This window comes from Sorex fumeus, unplaced genomic scaffold, assembly GCF_029834395.1.
Source record: "Sorex fumeus unplaced genomic scaffold, SorFum_2.1 ptg000073l, whole genome shotgun sequence".
In the NCBI taxonomy this organism is placed as follows: Eukaryota; Metazoa; Chordata; class Mammalia; order Eulipotyphla; family Soricidae; genus Sorex; species Sorex fumeus.
The window spans coordinates 18,386,390-18,410,915 of record NW_026606130.1 but is presented as its reverse complement, the minus strand read 5'-3'; the positions used below and the strand labels follow the sequence as shown (position 1 = coordinate 18,410,915).

Below are 24,526 nucleotides of genomic sequence, written 5' to 3'. Positions count from 1 at the left end.
CACTTCCATGTGAAGAATCTTCCCTTTAATTAGCATTTCCATTTAACAGATGAGGAAACTGATGAAAAGTGCTCTGATCTGAGGTATTAATCCCATGTTAGATTGCAAGCCCTAAAATATTGGCAAGCCCTAATATATAATATAAAATAATATTATAGCACCCTACCCACTGTACTCGAGGCCCACTGTACTATTGTGCCGGGCCCAAGCCCTAATATTCTTTTAAAACTTGTACCTTTATTTTTTTTTAATTTTTTTATTAGTGAAACACCATGAGGTACAGTTATAGACTTACAAATTTTTGTGCTTGGGTTTCAGTTATACAATGATCAAGTACCCATCCCTCCACCAGTGCCCATCCTCCACCACCACGGGTCCCAGCATCCCCCCCAACCCCCCCCCCCCCCCCGTCCCACCCTGCCTCTGTGGCAGGGTATTTCCCCTTGTTCTCTCTCTCTCTTCTTTTGGGAAACTTGTACCTTTAAATTGGTTGCCTAACATGAAAAACTGCTGATTGAGGAGTCTGAATTCAGTGGAGAGGGTGCTTGATTTGCATGTAGCTGACCTAGATTTGATCCTTGTCACCCCATAAGCCCCCTGAGCCCACCAGAAGTAATCCATGAGCACAACTGGGTGTGACTCATTTTTTTAAAAAAATGTGCTCATTATCACTCATTGGTTAGGAAAATATAAATCAAAACAACAGTGAGTTATCATCTCATGCATCCAAAAGTCTGGAAACAGCCAGTGTAGGAATTGTTGGTGAGAATATTGTTTATTTCAGCTTTTTGAAAATCTGTATGGAGACCTATACAAGAAAATAATAGTAGAACTATCATATGACCCAGCTATCTACTTCTTGGCATCTATCCCCCAAACACAAAAACATTCATTTGGAAGGATATATTCATACCTATATTCACTGCCACATGTTGTATAATAGCCGATATATGGAAACAACCCAAATGTCCATCTTTGGATGAATGAATCGAGATGATGTGGTATGTATACCCAAATATAATACTGCACAGCTCTGAATAAGAACAAAATCATGCAGTTTGCATCAACATGGATGGGACTAGCAATATCAAGTGAGTATAATCAGTCAGAAGGAAAGGGATAAATACAGAATGATCTCTATCATATCTGCATCATAAAGATACATGGCAAGGTAGTAACAAAGGTCCAAAGGCAACATAATGGGAGAATTGACCCACACAATGAGTTGGGGGGTTTCGGTAGTGAGGGCTATAATGGTCCAGAGTACAGTGCACAGAGTACAGTGGTTTATGGGTGTGCTGTTGAGACTATTGCATGAGAAACCATTGTTAATAGCATTATAAACTACAGAATCTCATAAAACAATTTAAAAAATAAAGGACCTCTCTGAACTGGTAGTTAAAACTTAGGAGCCTTGCATGCTACTGACCCAGCTTTGATCTGCGGCATCCCAATATGGTCCCCTGAGAATCACCGGGTTTTGTGACCCAAAAAGCCAAAAAATAAAAAGGGGCCAGAGAATTAGTACAGGGGTTAAGGTGCTTGCCTTTGCACATAGCTGGGCCTGGTTCAATCACTGAGCACTTTATGTGGTCCCTTAGCACCATATCTGTTGTGGCTTCATAATCCTCCAGTTCATCAAGAATCAATCTTTGATTATGTTAATACTAAAAACAATAGTCATTTTTCTCAAGTAACTCAAAAAATGAACAGAATTACTTACACTATGTGTGAGAAGTGTCCATACTAGTCGAATCTAAAATTATTGATAGTGATGAGAAAGACAGTTATCTGTTTAAATAAAGTAGAATATATGCATACTAAAGAATCCTGGCAATTAAAAAGTGAAGGTATAAAAAAAGTGAAGATATATTTTATGGAAAGACTATAGATGGAGAAACTGCTAGATGGAATTTAGAATTTATCATTTAATTAAATCCAGGATATGTTAAGTGAAAAAAGCAAGTTGCTTACTGGAGTAACACTTTATGCCAATACAAACATTTATGCCATGGTTGTATTGACATAAAGAAACTGAATGATGTACAGTAAACGTTAAAGTGGATTCTTGTGACAGTGAGTGCTACAGTGGATAGGGACAGGTGTGGGAAGGAGACCTTTCAAAATGCACCTTTTTAAATTTTGAAACTGTCTTTATTATCAATTATAAAAGACTCTTGTGCATTGATGTTAGTAAGAAAAATGGTGAACATTGAATGAAATAAAAACCTTAGGGGTTAGAGATTGAAAATTTTAAAGGGCAAGGGCTGGAGTGACAGTACAACGGGTAGGGTGTTTGCCTTGCACATGACTGACCTGGTTTCAATCCCCAGCATCCTGTATGGTCCCCCTGAGCACCGCCAGGCATAAGTACTGAGTGCAGAATCAGGAGTAACCCCTGAGAATCACTGAGTGTGATTCAAAAAGCAAAAAAAAAAAAAACCCTTTAGGGGCACAGCAAGTATTTTTGCTTACCTTGCATGTGGCTGACCTTGGTTTGATCCCTATCATTGTATATGGTCCTGTGAGTCCACCAGGAATGATTTCTGAGTGCAGAGCCAGGAGTAACCCCTTAGCACTGCTAACTGTGGACCCCAATTAAAGGAAAAACAACCCTCAAACAAAGATTTATATGTGCACACAAAACAGATTCTTTGGGAAATTGCAGGAAAATTGATGATCAGACTACTTTGGATGATGATTTCATTTGTAGATGGGGCATGTGCTTTGTTGTGTGGTGCAGTTACCGGCACACTCACCTAAAGATGTCTTAGACTTGAATTCTAAGGAGGACTAAATCTGGGAAGTTATTGAGGAGTCTTCTAGAGAGTGATAAAATACAGTTGTACATTTTTGAACGGTTATTAAAAAGAAGGATGTTTTATCACTTAAAAGATTTGTGTCAGTGATTGGTAGCATAGGCATGTAGTCAGTTGGAAATGACAGACTAGTGCAAGCTGAATGAGGAAGGGGAAGGGAATGGAGTGGGGGGTATCAGAGTGGAGGTTTCAGTGTTGTGGAAGTGTTTAGAATGTTGAACAAATGTACTTGAACATACTTGAAAGGGGATGTCAGAGACTGATTACTGAAATTCAAGCAGAGATGATAATTATAGGTCTAACCAAAGCAGTGGAGTGGAGTTTTGTGGAGGTGAATGTAGAAATGAAAAACAGTTGGAAACTGTTATTCATGTTAATGATGAGTGGAGTTGTAGTTAAGTAAAGCTATAAGGAGCCAAAGAGTAGCTCAAATGATTGGAGCACATGCCTTGGATGTGCAAGGGCCTGAGTTCTATCCTTGGAACTGTGTGCCCCTCACCCAACCACTGGGTTCCCAAGTATCTTCAGGTCTGAGAAACACCTCATCACTGTATCTAAACACTGAATTCCTGCATAGCTGGACCTAATATTGCTGGAACTGTACCGTGGGTCTCCATCTACTGCTGGATCTGTCTTCCTGATACCACAAAATTAATGTTTTAAGCCAAGTACTTTTTTTTTTAATGTTGTGTAATTTTGTGTAACTTTTTTTTAAAATTTTTTTTATTAGTGAAACACCATAAGGCACAGTTGTAGATTTACAATTTTTTGTGCTTGGGTTTGATTATAAGCCAAGTACTTTAATAAGTGGGGGAAAAGAGACTCATTGGTGACTGACATAGACATAAACTTTCTCAAAAACAGAAGAAAAAATTTTAATTTCCCCATTTGTTTTTTGGCTAGTATAATACAGTTAATAAATCTAGATAGATAGATAGATAGATCTACATCCATCTATCTATATACAAATATATACACACATTGATACATGTATTTGAGGGACCTTACACAGCTGTACCTCAGGGCTTACTCCTGGCTCTTTGGTCAGGGATCACTCCTGGCAGTGCTCAGTGGATAATAATGTAGTGCTGAGAATTAAATCCAGGAGGACTGCATGTAAGTCAAGTGCCTTAACCCCTATACTATTTATCTGGCCCCCTTCCCAGTTATTTTAATTGATACAATGTGATTTACAACGAATCACGACAAATCACGACCATCCTATTATTCGTCAATTGCCTCGAGCAGGCCCCAGTAACGTCTCCTTCATCCTAGCCCTGAGATTATATTCAAGGCTCTTTAGGAGAATGAAAGCCATCATTGTTACTGGTATTTGGCATATTGGGTACGCCACGGGGAGTTTGCCAGACTCTGCCATGTGGGCAGGCTACATTTGGTAGCCTGCCAATTTGTCCAAAGTAGGAATGAGATAATAAGATTTCATAATAAGATGTCGCGCGGCCGCGACTGGGTTTTATAGTCTCTGAGTCTTGGCCACTGATGGGATTACACGGCGCCAGGGGGCCAGTTGGTGGGTGTGACCCTCGCCTACTGGATTTCGGAGGATCTGGGTGGAGGATGCTCAGCTCCGATCCGAGTAGACTTGGAGATCTCAGCCCCGGGTCCCGCTTGCTTTTGTTCCTCTGCCGGTACCTTCATGTGTGCGGAGAGTGGTCTCAGCATGGTGGTGGCTGGTCCTGGAGGTCTTCGGCTGCCAGAGCCCTGGTCGGGGCGGGGAGGAAAGCTCAACCCGCTCCCCTCCAAGGGGCCCCGGCGAGGACAGGCAGGCGCGGGGGCAGGAGACTTCACTGTTCTCTTCCAGGAGCTGGTTTTTATAGTCTCTGAGTCTTGGCCGTTGATGGGATTACACGGCGCCAGGGGGCCAGTTGGTGGGTGTGACACCCCCCCCCCCCCCCCCCCCCCCCCGCCTACTGGAATTCGGAGGATCTGGTGGAGGTCACACCCACCAGCTGGCCCCCTGGCGCCCTGTAATCCTCTTTTTTTGGGTGGATTTTGGATTACACTCAGCTGTGCTCAGGGCTTACTTCTGGTTCTGCTTTCAGAGATCAATACTGGTAGTGCTCAGGATACCATATGGGTATTGGAAATCGAGCCTAGATTGATCCTGTGCAAGGCCAGCATCCTACCCACCGTACTAATTCTCCAGCCCCCTAATTATCTTCTTTTTTAACAAAAGGGAATATAGTTTTGGTGTGGCACTGGTGAGACAGAGAGCATCTCTTGTTCATTTTTAGGACAAAATCTCAAGGCACTATTGTGTTAGAGAAGACAGCAACCACTTTTTCCAAAGGCCGTAGGTGAGGCAGTGTCCTTGGAAGAGGTGTCTTCTATAATGCAGGAGTTTAGAGAATCATTCCCAACATGAGAAGGAAAAATTATAGAGAATTTCTGATGGGCAAAATGGGGATTTCAGACAGCATGATTGGAATTTCAATGTTGGACAGACACAGAGTTTAAGGGGGAGTCAAACTGGATGTATAGGGATGAGGGAAGACCAGAGTGTGGGATATGATTGATGTATGGAAAGATATGCTTTTGAATACTGACATCAGAATGAGTAAGGTTGGCCTACATGTTATTGAGACATAAGAGATTTAAGATGATTTTTTAGAATTATTTTTTAAATTAAATTTTATTTTGTTGGTTTGTGTTGTGTTGCTTTGTTTTGTTGTTTTCTTTTTATGTGCTAGTGGTTGAATACAATGTCTCATGTTCATAGCATGTTAGTAAGATGGTAACTCTGAATTGCATCATTCCGTATTTCTAAGGTCATAGATTAAAATCATGGGTAGTTAGTGAGCCAGAATAAGAATTTAGGTCTGGCTGGCTAAAAGAGCTGTATCTTGGCACTGCTGCTTTCTTGCACATGGCTGTCTTGGGTATAATCCCTGGTACCCAGTATGGTTCTGTATTGCTGTTTTTTCTTGAAAGCTATTGAATGATTAGCTAATGCCTTTTGGTGCTGCATTGTTGACTGATGACTGGATCCTGCCCTTCTTCCTGTTCTTTCTCTCTTAAGCACGTTTTTCCCCATAAGATGACTTTCCCCCAGGATGATGAATTTTCTTTCATCTACTTTAGGTCTCAGTTTCCAGTATAGTTAGGCAGGTTGAATTGTGCAGTAAAATGTCCAGACCTGCTTCATTCCAAACATCCCTTTATTTTTTTAAAAATTAAATCACCGTGAGATACACAGGTACAAAGTTGTTTATGATTTCATTTTGATCATACAACATTCCAACACTGGTCCCTTCACCAGTGTACATTTCCCACTACCAATATTCCCAGTTTCCCTCCTTCCACCCCTCCATCCCCAGTCTGCCTCTAGGCAAAAAAGTTTCCTCTCTCTCTCTCTCTCTCTCTCTCTCTCTCTCTCTCTCTCTCTCACACACACACACACACACTCCCATTCTTTTAATTGCAACATGTGTACTTTTTTAGTTTTTTTTTTTATTTTATAAAGTAGTTCACTGTAGCACTGTCCTCCCATTGCTCATTGATTTCCTCGAGAGGGCACCAGTAACATCTCACAACAAATTGTGAGACTTGTTACTGTTTTTGGCATATCAAATACATCACAGGTGACTTGCCAGGCTTTGCATTGTGGGCGAGATACTCTCAGTAGCTTGCTGGGCTCTCCAAGAGGGGCGGAGGAGTCAAACTCAGGTTGGCTGCATGCAAGGCAAACGCCCTACCTGCTGTGCTATTGCTCCAGCCCACAATATTTAATTACAGTTATTATTCAATCACCAATCCCACCACTGTTACATCTTCCCACCACCGTATTTCGGATGTTTCCATCCTGAACCCCAATCCCTGCCCCAAAGCAAAACCAAAATAATATATTTTGTATTGTTTGTTATGAAAAACCGCTGAAAATGCTCCAAAAAAGTATCCTTAGAGGGAAGAGTGTGAAGATAGTTGTATGGGGAGCTTGCCAGGCTCTGCCGTTGGAGAGCCCGGCAAGCTACCGAGAGTATTCGATATGCCAGACACAGTAACAACAAAGTCTCCAATGGAGACGTTACTGGGCCCGCTCGAGCAAATCGATGATCAACGGGAGGGCCATATATATATATATATATATATATATATGTAAAAATATTTACCTCTAAGATTGGTTTCCGGTTTCCTTCTATTTTGAGCTCCATCAAATGTGGTGTGGTACTCTTAGACTTTGGGTAGGGTGTGTCCTATAAAGTGTCTGTGGCCACAAGGTCCAGGAATAGGTTCACTCACATCTGCAGCCTTGCTGTCCAGAAATAGGTTCACTCACGGGTGAGGCTCCGCCTGAGTGTGTGGAGAGCGGCCATGAGCATGGCGGTGGTTGAGTTCTGGAGGTTTTGGACTGCCTGGGCTGGGTCCCTTGTGGTGGGGAGGTGTCTCACTTGCCCCCTTCTGGGGCATCCCAAGTGAAACAGCCTGGTGCGGTCCGGTGGCATGGTTATAGCTAGTGTGATGTTATGCTCCCTTCCCGGAGAGGACATGCCATCTGGATAGTGGCCTATGACAAGATTATCTGGCGCCAGTCTGTGGTGGCTTGTGGGTGTGACTGCTGAGTTGCCGGAGACAGGGGAATACGGGCGCAACTTGTGTACTTTGAAGGAAAGAAGACTTGAGTGCTTTCTTTTTATGGGGGGGTCATACCCGGTGATGCTTAGGGGTTACTTCTGGCTCTGCACTCAGGAATTACTCCTGTCGGTGCTTGGGGGACCATATGTGATGCTGGGAATCGAACCCGGGTCAGCCACGTGCAAGGCAAACATCCTACACGCTGTACTATTGTTCCAGCCCCATTGAGTGCTTTCTTATAGAGGAAAATTTAACATATATATATATATAGAGGAAAATTTAACATAACATTTACATATTACAATATGATAACATGTTCCTACTCTCATTAAAAAAGTAAAATTAAAAAAAGTCAGCAACTAGTAATTTATTATATTGGTAATTGATTTGTATGAATAACAAAGAGAATTAAGTTCTGATTTCTTTATCACTTTATCAAAATTAAATAAATTTTTAATCTTGTTTTCAAAAGGGATATCTGTAGCATATATTCATGATTTGACTTTTTCAAACTAGAGCCTGCTTGATTCCTGAACTTTGTTAAAATAATTTGCACTCTTAGTTCTGAGCAATTTCCTTACACTGTAAGGAAGGCACTGTAGCACTGTAGCACTGTCCTCCTGTTGTTCATCAGTTTGCTCGAGCGGGCCCAGTAACGTCTCCATTGTGAGACTTTGTTGTTACTGTGTTTGGCATATTGAATACATCATGGGGAGCTTGCCAGGCTTTGCCTTGTGGGCGAGATACTCTCAGTAGCTTGCTGGGTTCTCCGAGAGGGGTGGAGAAATCAAACTCGGGTCGGCCAGGTCGGCCGCATGCAAGGCAAACGCCCTACCCGGAAATCCCACTTGTATATTTTTTCTTTCCAATTCTTTATTTAGGAACCGTGATTTGCAATACTTTCAAACAATGTTCCAATTCTCTCTTACCCTCCTATCCCTATGGACTCTCAACTATATTAATTGGTCAGAGAATCTTTATTCAGAGAGAGTTCTTTATTAAAGAACTACACCATTATTATGTGGCAATTATATATAAAGCTGTATATTATATTAGCAATACTTCCTGACTTTTTGTTCAGAATGACTTTGGTTATTTGAAAAGATTTATGATATTACAAATTTTAGTGGAGTTTATTCTAAGTCCTAGAAGAATGTCATCAGACTTTTGATGGATATTAAATTGACCCTGTACACTGCTTTTAGGTAGGATGGTAGCTTGACAGGGTTAATTCTTTATTTTTTAACATGTATTGAATCCCTTTGTTTTATCAAGTAACAAAATTATTAATAATTGAGTTTTTGTTGTAAAATCGATTAAACACCAATTCCTTCACCAGTGTCCCCGTACCTCAACCAGTGTCCCTAGTTCCCCCACCCTAGCCTGCCTCTGAGGCAGGAGGCACTTTGTTAATGAAAGTATATCATGCATATCATTTTACCTCCTTTAAGCACCCAGTTCTCATACAAATTGACTACTTCTACCTATCCTTATAGTGATCCTTTATCTAACCCCTCTCCCCCACCACTGTCAAGCGTTCAGTAAAGGACCAGTTCTCCTGCCCTTTGTTTCTATTGTCTTTGGGCATTATTTTCCTACAATGTTTCTTTTATATCTCCAAAATGAGTATGATTATTCTGTGTCTGTCTCTCTCCCTCTGACTCATGTCACTCACCATCATATTCTCAAGATCGATCCATGTATCAGTCAATTTCGTGATGTCATCTTTTCTAATGGCTGTGTAGTATCCTAATGTGTATACACACTATAGCTTCTTTTTTTAAATTGCATCACCATGAGATATATAGTTACAAAGCTGATCATGGTCAGGTTTCAGTCATAAAGTATTCCAACACCCATCCCCCCACTAGTGTACATTTCTTACCACCAATGTCCCCAGTTTCCCTTCTGACACCTTCTTCCCAGCCTGACTCTATGGCAGGCACTTTCCTTCTTTCTGTCTCTCCCTGTCTCTCTCTCTTCCCTTCATAGCATTAATACCATAGCTTCTTAATCCAGTTGTTTGTTCTAGGGCACTTGGGTTGTTTCCATACTTGACTATTGTGAATAGTATTGCAGTGAACATAGAAGTGCAGATCCCCTTTCTGAATTGTTCTTGGGCCCTTAGGGTATATTCCCAGGAATAGAGTTACTGGGTCATATGGAAGTTCATTTCCTATTTTTTGAGGAATGTCCATATTATTTTCAAAAAAGGCTGGACCAGTCAACACACCCATCAGCAGTGAATGAGGATCCCTTTCCCTCCACATTCATGCCAACAATGATTATTTGTTCTTTGTGATGAGTGCAGTGTCTTTGCTATGAGGTGTTATCTCATTGTTTTCATTTGGATTTTCCTGATTAGTTATATAGAGCTTTTTCCATGTGCCTTTTGGTCATTTGTATTTCTTCTTTGACAGCCTTTCTTATCATCTCTTTTTCCCATTTTTGATAAGGTTATATGGTATTTTTTGTCTCGCAAAGTTCTACCAGTGCTTTATATATCCTGGGTATTAACCCTCTATAAGATGAGTGGTAGGCAAATAATTTCTCCCATTCTGTGGACTGTCTTTGTAGTCTGATCGTCATTTCCTTTGAGTTGCAGAAGCTTCTTAATTTAATGTAGTCCCATTTCTTATTTTTGCTTCCACGTGCTTGGTCAGTGGTGTTTCATACTTTAAGATGCCTCTTCCTTCAATGTTATGGAGAGTTCTGCCTACATTTTCTTCTATGTTCCTTATGGATTTAAGTCTGATGTTGTGGTCTTTAATCCATTTTGATTGGCTTTTGTGTATCACGTTAGGAAGAAGTCTGAGGGTTTTGTTTCTGTTTTTTGCTTTTGCGTGTGGCCACAAGTTTTTCTAGCACCATTTGTTGAAAAGGCTTTCCTCAGTCTGCTTCATGTAATTTGTTCCTTTATCAAAGATTACCTGTAGGTCTGTCTCTGGGTTTTCAATTTTCCAGTTTTTCATTGATCTGAGGGTGTTTTTGTTCTGGTACCATGAAGGTCATGATGTTTAAATTACTACCAGTTAGAAGTACAGTATGAAGTTGGGGAAAATGATGCTTCCCATCTTCTTTTTCCCAAATATGCTTTAGCTATTCGGGGGTGGGGGGTAAGAGTGGGGATGGGGGTGGAGGTATTGTTCCATATGAATTTCAGGAGTGTTTGATCTATTTCTCTGAAAAACGTGATGGGTATCTTTATAGGAATTACACTGAATCTGTAAAATACTTTGGAGAGTATTGCCATTTTGCTGATATTAATCCTCCCAATCCATAAGTAAGGGATGTGTTTTCATCTCTTCATATCTTCTTTTATTTCTTTTAGTAGTGTTTTGCAATTTTCTTTGTATAGGTCTTTCATTTCTTTGATTAAGCTGATTCCAAGGTACTTGATTTTCTGAGGCACAAATGTGATGGGATTTTTAAAAAATCTCATTATTTGCACATAGGAAAGTGATTAACTTTGCATATTATTTTTGTAGCCTGCCACTTTGATATACAAATATATTGTTTCTTAGGAGCTTTTCTGTAGTCTTTAGGGTTTTCTAAATATAGTATTATCAGGACACCGTTACTATTTCCAAACCATGAGTATGGAATATTTTTCCATTTCATGGTGTCTACTTATGTTTCTTTCAAGAGTGATTGATAGTTTTCATTCTGTTTAACACTTCTTTTGTTAAGTTGATTTCTAGGCATTTGATGTTTTCTGATACTTTTAAATGGAGTAGGTTTTTGATCTTAGTTCCTTATTCACATGTAGAAATGTGATAGATTTATGTGTATTGATTTTTAACCTGCTATTTTGTGTATTGTTTTACTGTTTCTTGGAGTGTCTAGTAAATCTGTGTGTATAAGCATGTCATTTGTAAGCAGTATTAGCTTAACTTCTTTTCCAATATAGATCTCTTGGGATTCTTTTTCTGCCTAATTCTTGTGGCAATGACTTCTGAGGCCAAATGGAATAAAAGAGAAAGGGGACATATTTATGTCTTATTTCCTTACAATATTTTATTTAAAGGTTCTTTCTTAATATTTAATAAGATTCTTAGACACATTTATTTAATGTTTTTCTAGCATTTTTAACACTTAATGTTAAATCTTGCAGATTTCCTTTCTGTCATTATTTGTTTTCTTCATCTTGATCTTTCTTGGGATACCTTAGAGATATTACTGGTTTAGTTACAGACCACTGCCCCCATAAAGTGACTATCTCAATACAGTACGTTACTCAAATCTTTGGGTTTCTCAGCACATATTAAGAAAAACAGTGACCAGGGTATGGCTCAGCAGTAATGTACATACCTGACATACGTGAGACCTAGATTCAGTCCCTGACACTGCAAAAAATCAAGTTATGTTTATACTATACTGTAGTTTGTTAAATACGAGACAGCATTGTCTTTAAAAACAGTGTGCATACTTAATATTAGTGATACTGTATTGCTAAAGTATGCTGATTATCATCTGAACTTTCAGTGAGTTGTAATGTTTTTGCAAATGGATGTTCTTCTCTCAGTGTTGGTGTCTGCCGACTTAATAGGGCTGAACCTGTTAAAGTATGTTGATAATGTGGTGGAGTGACGGAGCAGTATATCCAAACCACAGAATCAACAACACTGAAAATATGAAATCCAAACTACAACCACCAAACTTTATAATGTGCCTATCAAGGTGGCAGTCTGTGGGGGAGGGTGCAGGAAGGAAGATGAGAACACTGGTTAACATGTGAAGGGATTGGTACTGGAACATCATATGCCTAAAATTCAACTATCAGTAACTTTGTAAATCATGGTTCTTTAAAAAACATTAAAAAGAAAATGCTTGTTTTAAATTTATGTGAGAGTGACCTATAGTTCAGTTATCATTTTATGCATGGAATACAGTGTTTTTACAAAAAGTATTGAATCACCATGAAATACACAGTTACAATGTTGTTCATGATTGGGTTTCAGTCATACAATGTTCTTTCACAAGTCCCTTTACCCATCATACAATGTATTTTTATATCCCACAAATGAGTGCCATCAGTCTATGTCTTTACCTCTCCTTCTTACTGATTTCACTCAGCATGATACTCTCCATGTCTATCCATTTATAACTGCATTTCCTGACTTCATTTTTTTCCCCTGGTGGCTGGGTAGTATTCCATTGTGTGTATGTACCATAGTGTCTTTAACCAGTCATCTCTTCTCAGGCATTTGGGTTGTTTCAAGATTCTGGCTATTGTGAGTAGTGCTGCAATGAACATAGAAGTACAGATGGCTTTTCTGTGTTGTGTTTTTGGGCCCCTAGGGTACATTCCTGGGAGTGGTATTACTGGGTTGTATGGAAGTTCAGTTTCTAGTTTTGAGGAATGCCCATATTGTTTTCCAAAAAGGCTAGACCAATCTACATTTCCATCAACAATGAATGAGCGTCCCCTTCTCTGTGCACCTGCACCAGCACTGACAGTTCTTATTCTTTTTGATAAGTGTCAGTCCCTGTGGGATCCGATAATATCTCATTTTTTTAAATTTTATTTTTATAAAGTTTTTCACAATAATGTATTACTTTTAATATTCTAACACCAATCCCACCACCATTATACTTTCCCACCACTATATTTCAGATGTTTCATCACAATCCCCAAACCCTGCCCCCAAAGCAGGACCAAAATAATTTATTTTATAGTTTGTTATGAATAATCTGCTAAAATGATCCAAAAAAGTTTCCTGTGAGGAAAGTGTGTGAAGATTGTTGTTTTTCACCCTGAAGCCATTAAGCCCCTGTATAAGAGATTAGTAACATGTTAAAGGTTGAGCCTGAGTGCTTATATATTTTTTTTCTGAGATTGGTTGCCTTCTACTTTACACCCCATCAAATGTAGTGTGCTACTCTTGGCACATCAGTGTTGTAGAGTTCATGGCCGCATGCTCCCGGAATTATAAAATTTTAAATATGGTGATACACACTGACGTTAATTTTTTTAACTGGGTGTTGACTTTGGGGTATGGTAGCATCTCTGTGGTGTGTTGTTCTCATGTTGCTCTCTTCCAAGACATTTAATTTTGTGTCTCTGGATGGTGGCCATTAATGAGCTTATATGGTGCCAGAGGAAGTTTGTGGGTGTGACTGCCAGGCTACCAGAAAAACAAGGAAATGGGGGGAGTTTGCCCATTCCTGACTCCGTGTGATCGAAGATTTTCGTCACAAATCCCGTATATCTGGGTTTTTCAACAGATTCATGGATGAGGCTCATCTAAGCCTGCATAGATTGGCTGTGAGCATGGTGACGATTAGTTCTGGAGGTTTTCAGCTGCTGGGGCTCTTTTGGGTCTGGTGAAGAGATTCACCAATCCCCCTCTGGGTTGCCCCTGATGACAAAGCCTGGAACAGGGTCTGGAGGCATCTCTGCAGCGTGTTTCTCTTCTCATTACTGTTTTGAATTGCATCTCCCTGATGCAAGTGATGTAGAGCTGGTTTTTAATGTGCATTTTGGCCATTTTTATTTCTTTTTTGCAGAAGTTTCTGTTCATTTCTCCCTTTATTTTGATGGGTTAAACCAAAATCTTTTGGCTCAGAGTTTTATACTGTCACTATAACTGTCCTCCTGCCGTTCATCAATTTGCTTGAGCAGGCCCAGTAACATTGTGAGACTTGTTACCGTGTGGCATATCGAATATGCCACAGGTAGCTTTCCAGGCTTTGCCATGTGGGGGAGATACTCTCGGTAGCTTGCCGGGCTCTCCAAGAAGGGCGGAAGAATCAAACTCGGGTTAGCTGTGTCGGCCGGGTGCAAGGCAAATGCCCTCTCTGCTATGCTATTCTCTCTTAAAAGAGAGTCCAGAGTTGTAGATTTGATAATCCAGAGTTGTAGATCTGACTGCTTCTCTCGCCTTTGCTGGAAATACCTTTGCTAGAAATGCTTTACTAATTTGAAAACCCAAGCTTGCTTTCAATTTAAACTTGCTTTAAAAAATTAATTGCTCTGCTTTGGTGTGGGAGGTGCAGTAAATTTGTGTACCAAAGGCATAAATTTTAACACTATTATAACCATGTTACCTCAACTACAATAAATTAAAATAAATACAAAAATACAGTTGCTGGATCAGCTGGGAACATAGCTCATAGGACTGGAACACATGCCTTGCTTGCCTGAGGCCCTGAGTTCAGTCCCTGGCACTGCATGGCCCCTGAGCGTGACTGCTGTAGCCCTGGTGGCCTCTAGCACCACTGGGCTTGAGCAGCATCAAATACACAGTTAAATACAAGACACTGTTAAATACGAGACAGCATTGTCTTTAAAAGCAGTGTACATACTTAATATTAGTAATAACTGTATTGCTAAATTATGCTGATTATCATCTGAACTTTAGGCACGGTTCACTGAGTATTATGGGAATGGGTTCCAGACCCCTTGATTATTGCTTTGGAGCCCCTTCTCCCCACACTGTTACTTGGGAGCCTCCCCAAAGAATAAAAATATAATTGTCTTCTTGTACTGTTTTTTCTTCAGTAACTCTGTTTGGGTATCAACTCTTGTATGAGGCCTAAATTCAATCCCTGGCACCAAACATTGATTAAGGACGGACGAAAGAAAGAGAAATAATGAAGAAAGGAAGGGAGAGAGGAAGGGAGGAGGGAGGAAGAGAGAAAGAGGAGGGGAAGGGTCTTCTGGGTCCACTTTCTTTTTCTATTCATTATTTCCAGTTCTTTACATTTTTATTGTTTTAAGCAGGGTATTCCTTGGTCGTTTGATGGTTAATGATGCCTGTTCCATTTCTCACTATGCCTATTGAATTTTTTCTGGTTTTGGGGCCACACCTTGTGATGCTTAGGGGTTACTCATGGCTCTGTACTCTGGTATTACTTCTTGTGTTCAGGGAACCACATGGGATGCCAGGGATTGAACCCAGGTCAGCCACATGCAAGGCAAGTGCCCTACCTACTGTACTATCTCTCCAGCCCCCGCCTATTGAATTTTTATTTAATTATCAATTTTTGGGGGTTTTCCTCACAATTCCTTGAATCTTATTGATCTCCTTAAGACTTATATGTAATATTTTAATATTTAAGTTCTTTGTTACCGAGCCTCATACACTGTTGGCAGAAATGTTGTCTGGTTCAGCTTTATGGAAAGTTATATGGATATAGATCTATCAGAAAAAGAATAGAACTACCATACAACCCAGCAACACCACTTCTTGGCATCTATCCCCAAAACACAAAAACATTCATTTGAAGGGATATATGCACACCTGTGTTCTTTACACAGCTTAGTGCAATAACCAAGATATGAAAACTGATTAAGAAGTTACAATTTAGCTCTAAGAAAGAAAAAAATTATGCAATTTGCAGCAACATGGATGGAATTAAAGGATATCACATTAAGTGAAGTCAGTCATAGGAAGGGATAAGTACAGAGATACATACGGTACTTAAAGATATGCAGCAAGGTAGCAAATAAAGGTCCAAATACAACATAACGGGAGAACTGATCTACACAACTGAGTTGGAGGAGGGGTGTTGAGAAGGAAGAGTATTGGGGCCCTAGGGGAGGGAAGTGGGTACACTGGCGAAGGATATTGTATTGGAATTTTGTGCATGAGAAATCAATATTAATAGTACTGTAAACCACAGAATCAGTAAAAAATAAAAATTCTCTGTTACCTACATGAATTCTGCTTTGGTGTGACTCACTTAATGTGAGTGTGTAGACTATTTTCTGCTTGGTAATTTTGGTCTCTTCTATATTTGTTTGTATATATCCTAACTTTGCAGACCCTCCCCCTCTAGGAATTCCTTCAGTCCCCTTGCAGGAAGTGAGATTTAAGGGAAGCCAATCTAATTTCTGAGAAGCCAGCTGTAAAGGGCATGACAGCTGGGACTTTTAGTGGGTAAAAAGCCTTTTAAGTCCCTTGACTTTGTGAAATCTTGGTTGGAAAATGTTATCTCTCTTGTTAAATGTAGGGGAGACTGCAGTTTAGCTGAAGAGGTCAAGTTCCTTTGTATCTCATTCCTGGGCAAGGTCTGCAGGAAGGGCTAATCTTCCTTACACAGGTTGAGGGTATCTACTATGGCTTGGTTGTTTAGGAAACCTCAGATCACCTTCCCATGCTACTAACTTCCCTACTTTGACTTGAGACCGGAATTCTTGAGTTTCCGTCAGCAAGATTCTGGGGCAAAGAAACGAGTCACTAGCACACAGTCAAGTGACTCGCTTCAACAAGATTCCTATAAGAACTGTTTGGAAGCCTGCCTTATTGTCTTCATAGATGCTCCTGATTTTTCACACTCAAGTGTTTGTATTCTCCTTTGCTTGGAGAAATAAATAGGCCTTCATTCAAAAAAAAAAAAAGAACTGTTTGGGATTCATTGTTGAAATAATGCCCCAAATTATATACAATCTGTCCTTTAACACTGTTGTTGCTGTCTGCTGGGCCTATATAGATGTGGTGAACTGTGGTTTTCCTTAGGCTCCCAGTGTGGCCTAACCTTGATTAAGGTGTGAGTAAAGTGGTGGGTAGGTGGATAAAGCCATTTTTTTTCTCTTGTAGAAAATAAAAATCCAGTTAAAGTTTCCAAAGGTTGCAAGAAGGTAAGTTGGCTCCATTTTCAGGTAAGGTGTACTGATTATTGGGAGTAAGATCAGAAACAGATGGCCTATCCTAATAAGAGGCCTGCAAATTCACTAGGTATTGAGTGACTAGATAGAGCACCACATTGAAATCAGCAGATGCGGATTTCCTCCCTTTCTGAGTTCCTACAGCAGAAAATCAGCAAACTTACAACATCTTTGGGCTTGATTTTCTTATTTTTATTTGTTCTTTTTTTTGGCCACACCCTTTGGTGCTCAGGGCTTACTCCTGGCTCTGCAGTCAGGGGTTGCTCCTGGTGGGCTCAGGGGCCCAAAAATAATGCAAGGGATTGTACCCAATCGGCCACATGCAAGACATGTGCTCTGATTGCTGTATTATGTATTGCTCTAGTCCTGATCTTGATTTTCTTTGACAGGGGTAGTCATCATCTCCATATTTTAGATGATGAAACTGAACTTTTATAAAAAAAATTCATAGATTTAAAGTAGCCCAGCTGGGACTAGATCTGTTTGGTAGTGACTGAAACATTTTGGATTTCCTGCTAGGTGAAGTATGGGCAAGTAAGACTTGGACTAGAACACATTTTATTTTAGTTTTTTTTTTTTTTGCCACTTCCAGCTATACTTTGGATTTTCTCCTGGCTCTGAGCTCAGGGATCACTTCTTGCAGGGTTCCAGGGACTATTTGGGATGCCAGGGATAAAATCCAGGTCAGCTATTGTTCAAGACCAGTGTTTTACCTACTATTGTACCTATCTGGCCTCAGTTCACAAGCTTTAGAATTACCTGGAGGACTGGTTAAAAATAACATTGTGAACCTCACCTCCGAGTTTCTGAATTAAGAGGTCTGTTATGACATTGGGTAGTTTATATTTGTAACAAGTTTTCAGGTGATGCTGCTGCTGCTGATGATTCAGGGACCAGACATGGAGAGCTGCTTGTGTAGAAAGTTTTTCCCTTGGCCTTTACTTGAGAAACATTCTCTATCCTCCCCCTTCTCTTTTCCTGGGGTTCTTTAGTCCAACCTGATTTGGAGAAGGAGAATTGCTTTCTGGAGGGATAGAGAGCCCTTCTCTTTGTCATTTCTCTTTCTCTTTCTGTCTACAAATATGTTGTGCAGCTTTAACTCTTTGGGAAAGCTGATTTCCATAGGTTCATTAGCTGTCTGATTTTTCACCCTTATGCTGACTAGCCTTCAGTGCAGAATGGGAAGAAAGCTGCCTCCAAAGTGACCTCTGCTCCCCAGTTTGTTCATTCCAATGATCATGCCAGTCGGGAGGCTGAACTTAAGAAGAAGAGGGTAAGCCTATTGCCCTGGGAGAGGGGAGCATGCCTTGCTGGACTGCCAATTCTGCAGAAGTATTGAAGAGATAGCATTGAGGTTTGCTGAGACTGTTTGTGGAACGGGGAGAGGGTACTTACTTTGGATAGTTTGTTTGTGTTTTTCTTTGCTCACCTTCTCTCTCACCTTCCAGTTCATTGATGTTTAACTTATGTTCCCACTGCTCCTCCAGCAACCTCTTCCTGCCTCATTAGCATATTCTTGGATATCACATACATGAATAGTACTTCCCTCATCTTATTCAAATTCTCAACATTTGAGACTACGCTTTCATTAAGGCTCTGTCTTTCTTTTATCTCTCCTGGCTCTCTTACAGTCTTCGGCTGTTTTTTCCCTTTTAATTGATGGCTCGTACTAAAACCGTGGTTTCCTCTGCTTAAAACATCTCTCTCAGCTCCACATTTTATTGTTGTCTGCTATTCATATCTCTCCATTTTTCCTCTCAGACTCCTTAATCTGCTGCTGTCATATTCACCCTCTGTATCCTTGCCCTTCTGTTGTTTGTTATATTCACTCTTTGTATTCTTAATCTCTGTTCATTCTCTGTATCCTTAATCTGCTGCTATCATATTCACTCTCTGTATCCTTGTTTTACGCTTTTTTCTTTTTCTTGTCTCCTCCCTGCTCTCTGTTACAGTTGATCTCCGATGCATCCCTCAGGATGCAGGCTTAGATACCTATATCACAGTCTCTGTTCACTTGTCAGGTTGAAGAGATACATCCCTCAGGCTGTAGACATAATTACCTGTATTAGAGTCTCTGTTCCCCTGTCAGGTTGAAGAGATGAGGGTAAAGCAGCGGGCCGCCCGGGAACAAGAGAAATACCGACGCAGGACCATTGAGAGTTACTGCCAGGATGTCATGAGACGCCAGGAGGAGTTTGAGCGCAAGGTAAGTAAAATAGTGTATTTGGCCAAATACATATTTTACCATTGTTCTATGAGAAGGAAATAAGAAGGATGCTAGATTGTTTGAGGGGAAGTGGGAAACCAGTAAAGAGAAGGTGGGAAGCACTGTAGACAGAGGGAGGATGACAGGGAGGTGTAGCACTATTCTGAGACCTATCTGTAGTCACAGATAGGTGACTACCGATCAATATACAATATTGATAATATTGATAATACAATATACAATGTACTATTTATACAATCCTGTAAAGGTACTGTCTCTTTTTTTTTTGAGATCTCTGCTTTTATTTTTTTTTCCTTTATTTTATTTTATTTTTTTTTACAGTTGTAGATTTACAATTTTTTGTGCTTTGGTTTCAATTATACAATGATCAGATACCCATCCCTCCACCAGTGCCCATTTTCCACCACCATGGATAATATCCCTCCCACCCCCATCCCCCCATCCCCCCTGTCTCTGTGGCAGGACAATCCCCTGTGTTCTCTCTCTCCTTTTGGGTGTTGTGGTCTGCAAAAGAGGCATTGAGTGGCAAACATGTTCAGTCTATAGTCTACTTTCGACATGCATCTCCCCTCATGGGAGGATCCTCCAAACATCCTTTATTTGGTGCTCCCTTCTCTATCTGAACTGCCCTTTCCTCTAGGATACCCGGCTGGCCTCTAAGTTATGGAGTAATCCTCCTGGTGCTGATCTCAGCTATTCTTGGGTATTAATCTCATACTTTGTTACTTTATATCCCCCAGATGAATGCAATCTTTCTATGTCTATCCCTCTCTTTCTGACTCATTTCGCTTAGCATGATACTTTCCATATTGAAGGTACTGTCTCTTATATGGCATCACAGTGACTAGGGATTGGGTGTGGGAATTGGAGATATAGAACTAGAAGACAGGGAGAGAGTGATTATTAGGAGAGAATTGAGAGCACAGTATATATGAGGATGGTTGATATCATCTTCCTTTTAGGGCTTCTGTTTTTCTGGCATATAGTCTAATTATAAAAAACATGTACTTCCAAATTTATTCATCTTTTTCTTTAAAATTGTCTTTATTAGTTGAGATTCTGTGGTTTATAAGACTATTTAATAATGATTTCATAAGCGCATAATTCCAATACCATACCTATTATCAGTGCACCCACATGCCTCCCCCAGGGACCTCAATAACTCTACTCTTAATATGCTTCCCTCCAACTCAGTTGTGTAGATCACTTTTCCCATTATCTTGCCTTTGGGCCTTTGTTGCTACCTTGCTATATATCTTTAAGTCCCACATATGGGAGAGGTCATTCATGGATCAAGAAGTTGTGGTATATATACACAATGGAATACCATGTAGCTCTAAGAAGAGTCCCTTTTCTAATGTAGTATAAATATTTTGTTTCCCTCATTTTTTATTCCTACATAAACTTTTTTTCTCACTTATACCTCTCTCTCACATTCTTCTTTTACACATGTGTATACTACAGTCTTCCAGCTGCTACTTGAACCCACACTTATACGCACGCTCCATATGGGTCAATATATATTTCAATTCCCAGCTTTGTTGACAGGTTAGAATTACTTTTCAGTGAACTGGGACTCATATGACCCCACTGACCACTTGTTTCCACAGCCCTGTCTCACCTCTCCTATACCATTTTTTCTTTTAGGAGGAAGTTATGCAGGAATTAAATATGTTTCCTCAGCTGGATGATGAGGCCACAAGGAAGGCATATTACAAAGAGTTCCGTAAAGTATGGAAATCCATTTCTCTCTCTCCCTTTCCAGCCTCTTTGTAACTTTCTTTTGGGGGAATGCATTGTTTTAAATATCTTTATTGTTTTTAATTGAATCACTGTGAGATACACAGATACAGCGTTGCTCATGATTGGGTTTCAGTCATACAGTGTTCCAACACCCATCCCTTCACCAGTGTACATTTCCCACCACCAATGTACCAGTTACTTTCCTGCACCCTGCCTCCCTGCCTGCCTGTATGGCAGGTACTTTTCTTCTCTCTGTGTCTCTCTGTCTCTCTCACACCCCCCTCCTCTTATTTTGGACATTATGGTTTGCAATATAGATTCTGAAAGGTTATGTATAAGGGGGAATCCACTTCTTAAGATCCTTTGGGAAGGCACCAATCTAGTCTCATGTTTTATTTATTTTCAATTTTCCTTAATTGAGTTTGGAAAATTGGCCACTGTGTTGCTATCTAATTCTTTTCCTGTCTTCACCTCCGGCCCTACCTCTGTAGGTGGTGACATACTCTGATGTGATTCTGGAAGTCCTGGATGCCAGAGACCCCTTGGGTTGCCGGTGTTTTCAAATGGAGGAAGCTGTCTTGCAGGCAGAAGGCAACAAAAAACTGGTCCTAGTCTTGAACAAGATTGGTAGGTATTGGGCAGTATTGAATAAGGCAGAGAAGGGTTTATGCCTTGAAATGCTATCTTGGATCAAGCACTGAGACTTAGCAATTCAATAGTATATGTAAAAGTTGTGAAAGATAGGAATTCTTGATTTAGATTCCAAAATCAAGAATCCAAGAGGTGAAGTCACTTGTCTAAACATACATGTGCATATGAGCTCAGGTGGGGGCACCCATACACCCAACATAGTGTTGCCAAAATTGGAAATAGAATTTAACCTGTTTGCTTTTTAGTACCCTGTTCTTCCATTTTTACCTATATCTATAACTGATAAATATTATGGAGTTCCTGTTTCCCCCAAGCTAGACTCCAATGATGAAGGTGAAAAAGCCCAAAGATTTAGGAGTAACTCTGTTCTATGCCTCTTTCTGGTACTGTCTTTTCTCTGGAACCTTGTACTATTTTCTTATGCCACCTCTACTCTAGTTGTAAAATGATCTGATTATCCTAGCCTCACAAGTTGTGAGAAATAATGGTTAAATGCTTAGCACATGATCAATACTTTATAAATGGTGACCATTCTTCTCAGGGTAATTCTTGATATTTGACCTACCCTAGAATTGTCCAGAGAGGAGATGGGAAACATGGACCGAGGGAGGCTTCTGGCCATTGTAACTTGGAAGGAAGTCATCTGGGACCCAATAGTCAGTTTGCCGTTTCTCTCCAAGGGGCCTACTGGTTCCTAGACTAGGCTGGTATTTTAAACTCTGGAGCGATAGCACAGTGGTAGGGCGTTTGCCTTGCACGCAGCCAACATGGCCGACTGGAGTTCAATTCCTCCGCCCCTCTTGGAGAGCCCAACAAGCTACCGAGAGTATCTTGCCCGCACAGCAGAACCTGGCAAGCTACTCATGATGTATTCGATATGCCAAAACACAGTAACAGCAGTCTCCAATGGAGACATTACTGGACCTGCTCGAGCAAATCGATGAACAACGGGAGGAAAGTGGACAGTGGACGGTGGAACTTGGTTACTGTTAGGAACTGGCATGGCCAGGGAGATATTTATTGTCAGTGGTAGAGTTGAATAGGGTTGGGTTTGTCTTTGGAATAAACCCTCAGGTGATGTTCTGCTTACCAGCCCTATCTATTCCTATTTTTATCAGATCTGGTCCCCAAGGAAGTTGTGGAGAAGTGGCTAGAATACCTTCAAAATGAGCTACCAACGGTGGCCTTCAAGGCCAGTACCCAGCATCAGGTCAAAAACCTGGTAAGTTGCTGGTAGGGGGCATTAGTTTCTTTGAAGATAGCCTTGAGCAAGGATTGAGGATTTATGATTTGGATCAGGCCTCCAGCCCTGTGGTAATTGAGGTTTTTGAGCTTCAATTTTGAGCTTTTTGCTTCACTGGATGACTTCTTGGTATTTCACTTCATTTGTTCCTGCATTATTGCTTTCAGGGAGCAGTTTTCAGATGTAGGAGAAATAAATACTGTCTACAGACAAGTTGAAAAATATAATTACCTTTTGTTAATTTAAAAATACTTGCTTTGAGAAAAGTGAACGGACTATGCGTTAATCCAGGCCATCATGTCTGCCCAGAGGGGAAAGGGTGTTGCTCCCTTCCGCCCTCCTCCCTCTGGAAAGAAAGATGGCGGCCGCATGGGAGCCTTGTGGAGAGCGGGTATGAGCCGGGGGTGTGGGGGCGACTAAAACCTCATGGGAAGGGGGGCGTTCCGGTCCGTCCTTCATGCCCTACCGAGGCCACCAGTTGCCCCCCACAAGCGGCTCTCTAGCACGGCCACGACTCCAGAACACAGAAACCAATCTCTTAATTATCTGACTCTCAGTAGAAATACTTCCAGGGTTAATTAGTAAAATAGCGGAAATCCAAAACCAACATTTAATTCTTGAACCCAGCTGTAGAAAGCGAATCACTTCACAATGCTTTTTCAGCATGTCTGATTTGGGGGTGGGGGGTAAACTCTAAATCTCTAAATAATAGTGGTGCATCTTTTATTGAAACAATGAATCTAATCAAAGAAGATAGAGTGTTAACTAGAATTCATCTGCCTCACAGGCATTGGGAGGGTTGGGAGGGGGGGTTTATTGGGGTTCTTCGTGGTGAAAAATAAGTATTGGTAAAGGGAAAGGTGTTTGATATTTGCATGACTGAGACCTAAACCTGAAAGCTTTGTAACTTTTCCCACAGTGATTCAATAAATAAATGAATTATTAAAAAAAATACTTGCTTTGGGGTCCCGAATGATAGTACAATGGGTAGGTCATTTGCCTGTGTATGGCAGACCCAGGTTCTATCCATGACATCCCAGATTGTCCCCTGAGATCTGCCAGGAATGATTCCTGAGTGCAGAGGAGTTTAGGGAGGAGTTTTTGGGTCATACTTGTTGGTGCTTGGGGGCAAGACCAGGCTTGTGCTGGTGAGGGATCTTACTCAGAAGTATACAGGGGACCATTTAATTCTGGGGATCTTACCAAGATTGGCTGCATGCAAGGCAAGTGCCTTAACCCCTGTACTGTCTCTCCAGCCTTCATTGTAAAATATTAAAGCACACAGAGACATTGGTTATTTAAGGGAAGAAAAACTTTCCCTGAGGGCCATTTAAAAATTATATTATGTATAAAATTTAGTACTTATTAAACAATAAAGTAGGAAAAGCAAAAGCTATAATAGATAAGGCTTAAATTCCTCTATATCAGTACCTTTAACTCTAGTCTCCTTTATCTATACTTAGAGGTAGACACCATTGTCAGTATTTTTCTGTGCTTTATAAATTTATGGGTGAATATAAAGAAAAGATGCTGCTAAGGGGTATTATGTGTCATCTTATATCTTGTTAATTTTCTTGGAGATCTTTCTATGTAAATATACCCTTTTAGTGCTAAAAATTAGTTTCCATTAAAAAAAA

At 40.5% G+C, this 24,526-nt stretch overlaps 1 protein-coding gene across 1 annotated transcript in view; it reads left to right on the top strand.

The window, feature by feature from the left end:
* GNL3L (G protein nucleolar 3 like) overlaps positions 1 to 24,526 on the top strand; it is a 39,645-nt gene that overhangs the window by 2,676 nt on the left and 12,443 nt on the right. The window contains exons 3-8 of the mRNA XM_056129981.1: positions 16,958 to 16,998; positions 18,191 to 18,298; positions 19,115 to 19,231; positions 20,900 to 20,983; positions 21,487 to 21,622; positions 22,765 to 22,868. Of these exons, the coding sequence (XP_055985956.1) occupies positions 16,958 to 16,998; positions 18,191 to 18,298; positions 19,115 to 19,231; positions 20,900 to 20,983; positions 21,487 to 21,622; positions 22,765 to 22,868 (590 nt within the window). The remainder of the gene's footprint in view (positions 1 to 16,957; positions 16,999 to 18,190; positions 18,299 to 19,114; positions 19,232 to 20,899; positions 20,984 to 21,486; positions 21,623 to 22,764; positions 22,869 to 24,526) is intronic.